Genomic DNA, 6,724 nt, shown 5'->3' with positions numbered 1-6,724 from the left:
CAAAAATTCCTAGCCAAAATGCTCCTAACGGAACTATAAATAATGCTGAACCAAAGTACCAGATGTCGATTTACCACCAGTTGCGTGCTTTCCCTTGGATCATAAAATCAACAAATTCATCTTCTCATGTTCATCATAATGAAAAACTCAGAAGAACCTCGGTGGCATCCGCAATTTATTCTCCAGTCAATATTGTAGAGGTCTAATCATCATAAAATCCATGATATTAACATGATCATGATTATTCTATCACCATGCATGATTCTTGTTGAGATCTAAGATGTTTGTAGAGAAAGGTTGAATACAAAATTTTAAAATATTTTGCCAAGAATCAAACAGTCTTATTAGGGTTAGCTAACCAAGACCATTTTCTCAGTCTTAAAAATGATTTGGACCACAATAAAGTGCGGATAAAAGATCCAATAGTTTTTATGACTTTTTTATACTTAAGTAAGCACAATTAACAATATATTATAAACATGTAAATAAATGACATAAGATATATGGAAATTCGAATTTGAAATCCTTCTATGTCTCTCTTTCTTCCAATTATGAAGGAAATCATTATAAAATTTTGGTTTTATAATTTTTTGTAATAAATCACTCCAATCGTAGGACTTATCCCATTTGTAGACTAGTACTCCTAGTTCATAACAAAGTAAGACACTACATCTTAACACCAATGTAAATACACAAGTATAACAAATGAATGAATTCAAATATTCAAACTGGCAAGAAAGTCCTTTAACACAGTTTCAGATGAATAGTTGAGAAGTTGACTCGAAGTCCTTGATGATCCTTGATGATATGATAGATAGACTTTATTTGTGGGAAATGTGAGAAAATTGAATGTAGATATTGAGAGTTCTCATAGAATGCAAGCTTGTGATAATGAATGTAGATAGCTTCAGATTATCTTCAATAATCTTCTTGAATATTCTATTTATAGTTAATAATTCCAACATTCGACTATTTCCTTTCTTTAATACGATGAGTAAATATGACTCATTTCATCCTAACTCTTTGTAATTTTTTAATAAATGCGAGACAAGACTCTTTCCTAAAATGGATGAGAGCTTATTGCAAATGCTAAAGTAGGTTGTATGTGGGTACCATTTTTAGAAAATATTTGAAAGTATGATTCTTGTACATTTATTGTCATCAATTTGTCTGCTCTTTAAACGGAAAGTGTGACTTCTCTTGAACGAAAATGAATTTGATATATCAATTTAATGTTAGTATCTTCAACAACAATATCTTCAACAATAGCGGTTTGAGAAGTTGAAGCCAATTTGACAGATTGTGTCAGCGGTTTAAGATTTTGAGCAGTTTGAACTTGTTAGGCTGTTCAAAAATTTTGATAGTTCTGTAACTGGTTCTAAGCTGTTTGAACTGGTAGAACTTGTGTAGATTTTCTTGAGCAGTTCTGAACTGGTAGAGTTGTTTAGGGATTCTGAACCATTGAGAGGTTGCCAGTCTTGAATTGTCTTAGTACCTGTAATACAAATTAAGACAGTTTGCACTATAACAATGAGATCTTTGTCATCACTAAATCTAAGGGATCTAACAATCCCATGGTGTCTAGCCTCATGACCTCTAGGGCGTTGATCATCACCATATCGACCTTTCCCAACACTATCGTAACTGCTCTCCTCTTGACCATGTCCTCATGACATATGAAAGGAATAGAGAATAACTAAGTCCTCAAGATAGTTACTATGTCTAAAAAATAGTTTGCATGCTCTGATACCACATAATGTAGCAATGAAAGTCAGATTCACTTCTAATTAACTTGATAAGCATGTGATTACTTAAATAAAGTAAGAACATCAATCTTTAAACAATGGAAGCAAAAATAATCTTAAAGGTTAAAGTACAACCCAACAACTAAAACTGTGATAAGAAATTATTTTATTCAACCAAATCAAATAAAGGTGTACTAAAATCCCATACATCAATGAAGTAAACATTCTCTTGGAAAACCCTAATCTCCAATAGCCATTTCCCTATCTGTCTGACCCGTGAAATCTGAGACCTGTCTCGTAGAATGAAGCGTCCAAGATTAAAACAAGGACATGAGCGATAAATAGCCCTGTATGTAAAATATGGGTATACAAACCTATATTCAATTCATGAATCATGACCTGGATATTAGTATCAAATCTATAACATCTTTCTTAGTCTGGTATGGGCTCTGATCATGTTTAGCCGCTAACACAAGCCGTCACTAAAACACTACTCATTAAGACGTAGATCTAGAATATCATGGGTCATCAGTGCCCACCCGACTTGTCGGCCACCATGACTCTCGATGCTCATTTGTCCACAAATGAAAGGGCTGAGCACCCTAAACAACTTACTATCTCAAAGGATGTTGGTTCATCGTAATGCATTGCATAATAATATCATTATTGTAAAAATACATTATAATAATATATATAATGCAATACATAGAAATATATACTCCACTCACTAAGTTCATTACTAAGTTCATTACATACCTCTACAACTGATCTATGACAATCTCTAAGCTTTGATCCTAAACAGCATAATCAACATGCGGGTATAAAAAATTAATTAATGAAGATACTAATCTCAAATCCAACTATAGCTTAGGATCTTATAAAAGGGTGTCGTTGATGTTATTATCAACAACGTGCACATTTTTGCATGCTGTTAATATACTGATATCTTATAAAAACAACGTGCATTTATTGCACACTGTAAATAATAGTTTCCACGACATGCATGGTGAAGGACGCTGCGAAAAAGTCTTATCAGCAGCTTGCAGATTGTACGCTGTAAATAATATGAAACAAAAATATTCTTTTCAACCGCGTGTCAAGAGAAGCACGTCGTCAATATTCCACAATTCAATTGGCGCTAAAATTCTATCTATCTCACCGTCTCGCTCAAATCCCCAATTCTCATTCCAGAATTCCATCGCCGGCGCCATTTCTATCTCACCTCACTTTCGATCGTTCTGAAATTGGCGAGCTTCGGAAAAGGTGCTGGCGCAAATTCGTTCTCCTCACCTCGCAGCGTTCAATCTATAGCGCCTCTCATCTCACTCTATTTCTTCTTTGTTTTTTTAGAACAGAAAATAGGGCATCTCGGTAAGAATTCTATGATTAGCTTCATAGTATTATTCCATTAGTGAGATGTTTAAGATTTTCCTTATTTTTATTGTTCACCGACCTCCAAATTTTTGCTGAAATTTGGTGTTTGGGGGTGAGAAGGTGAGTGGATTTTGTGGGTATGGTTTTTTGCTCATCGACTTGTAAATTCTATGGTGTTTGCTCATCATCCTAGCTCCATCTCACCTCACAGCGTGCAATCTGTAACGCTTGTTCTTGTAGGAACGATAACTCGAAAATTGCTGGAAGTGTATAAGCTCGCAATAACCCAGTTATATATTTTTTCCAAGTAATTTCTTGCTGTATTTTTCACAACTAGAGGTATGTTGTGGTTTGATTGAGAATTATTGTGCGCTAGATTTTAGAGGTGGAAAGACTCATCGTCCTCTGAATTTTCTTTGTGTTTTTAGCACTGGTATTGAGAATTGAGAAAGAAACCGATTAGCCTTCCTTTTAATCTGGAATTTTTCTCTTTTAAATCATATATTTATGGTTATGATATTAAAGTCAGAGAAAATCATTACAATGATTATGTATAAACATTCCACCTCTGCCACTCTTTTGTAGTTATCATTTTTCTTATTTTTCTAATTTTGATTATGGATTTAACAATAGCTTCTTGATTGATTTTGATTATGGGAAGGAACAAATGGCATTTGATATGTACCGTGCTGCTACAAGTGTTTATATAAAGCTTGAGAAGTAAGCCCGCTCCTCCTTGTATGTATTAATTAAGTGAACAAACACACGAATCACTTGGAGTTTCTGATTTGCTCACTCCATATAAAAGGAATTGGTGATACTTTTGATGTTATTAATCATGGTGTCTCACTTCTTTAATACTGACACACATGTACTGGAATAGAGAGAATTTGGCTGGTTGTCTGTCTAAAACTGCTGTAGTTATTGAACATCTAGAGGTAAGAAAATTACCTTTAGCCTTTCATGGATGCTGTTGTGAGGCACTTGTTCTTGCCAAACTGAATCAATTTCTTTGTATCCTGTTTATTTTGTGGTATTGGCTTAATTGCATTTACTTAAGATGGCTTTTCGAATTACAAGTTCACCTATCTTCAATAGTGTGGTAAAAAATCTCTGAGCTCGTAAATTGGGTGATTGACGAGAGGAAGTTGCCAACAAGAATATCCATCTTGCTATCTAACTTGTAATTTTGAGTTCATGGTATCAAGCCAATACTCTTATTCATGCTGCCCATCTTATATTTATTTTTTGTGTCGTGTATAGATCCACAAGATATTTCATTCTTTCTCTTTTCAGCAAGTGTAAGTTCCAAATCTGATTTTATATCATTCTTGTATCACTTACTATAGGTATACAGATGCTGCAACAATTCTTTTGAAATGGGCCTTAGCAGCTGACAAGAGCAATGCTGCACATAGCCAATGCAAGGTAAGAATGTTAAAAATTCTATTGAATTCGCTTTATTTTTAAGAAAACATACTTAATATTTTTTTTCATAAGATAAGAAAACAAGGGCGTTATTCTTAGCAGAAGAAATCATTTTTTTCATGGCCTTGGGCAGGAAAAAAAAAGACAATGGCAAACCAAATTATATCAGTTAATAACAACCTCCCTCTCGGAACTTTTGTTCTTATTTTGTGCTTTGACTTTTGATCCTCGTTGAACATAGAAACATAGTTTCTTTTACTAAACCAGCCTTAAGAATTGACTACCTCTGTTGCTAAAGCTTGGATGCATGGTATAATTAGCATATGATATTCTGTGATCTTTTTATTATTCTATCAAAATGCAAACTCAAGTGGAGGCGCAAATGGAATGAATTAAGTTGAGTATTAGCCATTTTTGTATCCAAGTTTGAGCTCGAATTTTTTGGCAGACTCGACCAAAAAAAACAAAAACCAAAAACAAAAACCTATTTGAACCTGTTCAATTTGATCTCAATTTGTTTGTTTAGAATATAATTATTCAGCTCTATTGAGCATGAGCATATGCTAGAATTCAAGCTTGAGTTTGTTAGTTATGCTAATTTTAATTATTTATAAAGTACTAACTACTATCAAACAAAATAATATGGACTCGACTTTAGCTTGGAAAGCATTTGAATATGGTTGAAGCTTCTCTCGAAATCAATAATTTCTTATAGGAATTGAATAATATTCCAGTAGATTCAAAAAGTCTGCGTGATGTATCAATTCATTTGTATGCCAATTTATAGTGGTCTAATCAAATTAAAACACAAGTACATATTTAATTGCAGATTAAATTTTGAACCTCATCATGATATAAAAAAATATTAATATAATTGTTCTGATGTAGGCTTATCTTAGTGCTATCATTGTATACCTGTATGCTCATGACTTCCAGTAGGCAGAGAAATGTCATAACGATTGTTGCCAGTAAGTTGAGATTTTTTTCATCTAACAGTTTTAGCTTCCTTGTGATTAATTTTCAACTTGTGTGCCTAAAGATCATGCCACCTGCTCGTAATTAATTTTTAACTTGTGTGCTTAAAGATCATGCAACCCTACTCGTGGATAAGTAGGAATCAATATTATGTTAATAGGAACAAAGTGCCAAGTTTAGAACAATGAGAGTAAAGCAAGACTACATTCACACAATGAGCAAAAGAGGGGGTTATGCTCGTTTTGCTCACATTATGGTAATTATTATTTTTTTAATTTTATTATTTAAGTAATGATACATCTTTTGAATTTTGTGTATGATGATTTTTTTTATATATATTTCTCTATTTAAGGAAAAATAAAGTCCAACAGATACAAAATTTACAAGATCTCGAGTTTAGATTGAAGGTCAAAAGAAAAAAAAATGGAGAACCTTGCAGTCAAGCTGTTGGGGAGGAAATTGTAATAAAATTACCTCTCTTTTTTTTCGCATAATGTCAAAATAAAATACGGACAACATAACTTTTTTTATTTTCTCATAAATTATCTTTGTTATTTGCAGAAAGAACTAGAAGAATGCCCACTTGAATATCTAAACACGTCAGACATTGCTAAAGATGCAATTAGCATTGTTGTGTTCGGTAAGGAAGAGGTCGGGTGCTAGGAATGCCCACTTGAATATCAAAACAAGTCTACACATGAAACTAGGAATGCCCACTTGAATATCAAAACAAGTCTACACATTTTCATGTGTAGTTAGTTTATGAGAGATTTCATATCTTATTTTTTGTGTTAAGACTTTTATGTTGGTAGGATGAACAAATAAGTTGGTTTTATTAACTTTATATATATTAGAGCTAAGCATGCGCGCAATTTGTGTAAAGATTTTATTTTTCTGGTTTTAATGAATAAATATGAATATTTTGTTTAGTTTTTCATTTTTTTGGTTGAATTTTTTGTTACATTTAAATCATAGAACGGTATTAATAATCGATATGTTGGCTGCCAAAAAGATTTTTGCAGTGTCGAAAGTATGCTGTTAAAACTCCTTCCGCGACGTGCATTGTAGGCGGCGAAAAATATTCTCATAGAATGCAAACTCTTTCCGCAACGTGAATTGTAGGCTGTCAATAATGTATTCGCAGCGTGCATTGTGCGCTGCAGATGTAAGTTTCTGCAGCGTGCGTTGTAGGCTGCTGATGT

General features: G+C 33.3%; 1 protein-coding gene across 18 annotated transcripts; it reads left to right on the top strand.

Annotated features, from left to right (window-relative positions):
• The first annotated feature begins 2,823 nt into the window (after window positions 1-2,823).
• Window positions 2,824-6,449, top strand: LOC140860379 (gamma-soluble NSF attachment protein-like). 18 transcript variants are annotated; one of them, XR_012143698.1, is made up of 7 exons: window positions 2,825-3,239; window positions 3,360-3,839; window positions 4,469-4,547; window positions 5,436-5,515; window positions 5,683-5,778; window positions 5,875-5,983; window positions 6,084-6,444. XR_012143698.1 is itself a non-coding variant. In XM_073263383.1 (6 exons), the coding sequence occupies exons 3-6, from the start codon at window positions 3,787-3,789 to the stop codon at window positions 5,881-5,883; spliced, it is 237 nt and encodes a 78-aa protein (XP_073119484.1). In that variant the 5' UTR covers window positions 2,824-3,116; window positions 3,360-3,426; window positions 3,781-3,786; the 3' UTR covers window positions 5,884-5,983. The 18 variants fall into 18 exon arrangements, 7 of the variants coding, with proteins under 7 accessions (XP_073119484.1, XP_073119482.1, XP_073119483.1 ...); XR_012143702.1 differs by having other exon boundaries at window positions 2,826-3,116; window positions 3,360-3,426; window positions 6,084-6,443; XR_012143697.1 differs by having other exon boundaries at window positions 2,826-3,116; window positions 6,084-6,443.
• Window positions 6,450-6,724: the final 275 nt, after the last annotated feature.

The sequence above is a fragment of the Henckelia pumila genome, chromosome 4, assembly GCF_033568475.1.
Source record: "Henckelia pumila isolate YLH828 chromosome 4, ASM3356847v2, whole genome shotgun sequence".
Lineage (NCBI taxonomy): Eukaryota > Viridiplantae > Streptophyta > Magnoliopsida > Lamiales > Gesneriaceae > Henckelia > Henckelia pumila.
Note: the sequence above shows the minus strand (reverse complement) of the source record. Positions and strands in the feature narration are given on the sequence as shown.

What these genes read in the sequence shown, in the direction of transcription:
- LOC140860379 (XM_073263384.1), top strand. Translation starts at nt 3,787, where the DNA reads ATGGCATTTGATATGTACCGTGCTGCTACAAGTGTTTATATAAAGCTT. An exon ending in GTTTATATAAAGCTTGAGAA is followed by an intron (nt 3,840 to 4,468) that starts GTAAGCCCGCTC and finishes CACTTACTATAG; the next exon opens with GTATACAGATGCTGCAACAA. An exon ending in CTGCACATAGCCAATGCAAG is followed by an intron (nt 4,548 to 5,682) that starts GTAAGAATGTTA and finishes TTATGTTAATAG; the next exon opens with GAACAAAGTGCCAAGTTTAG.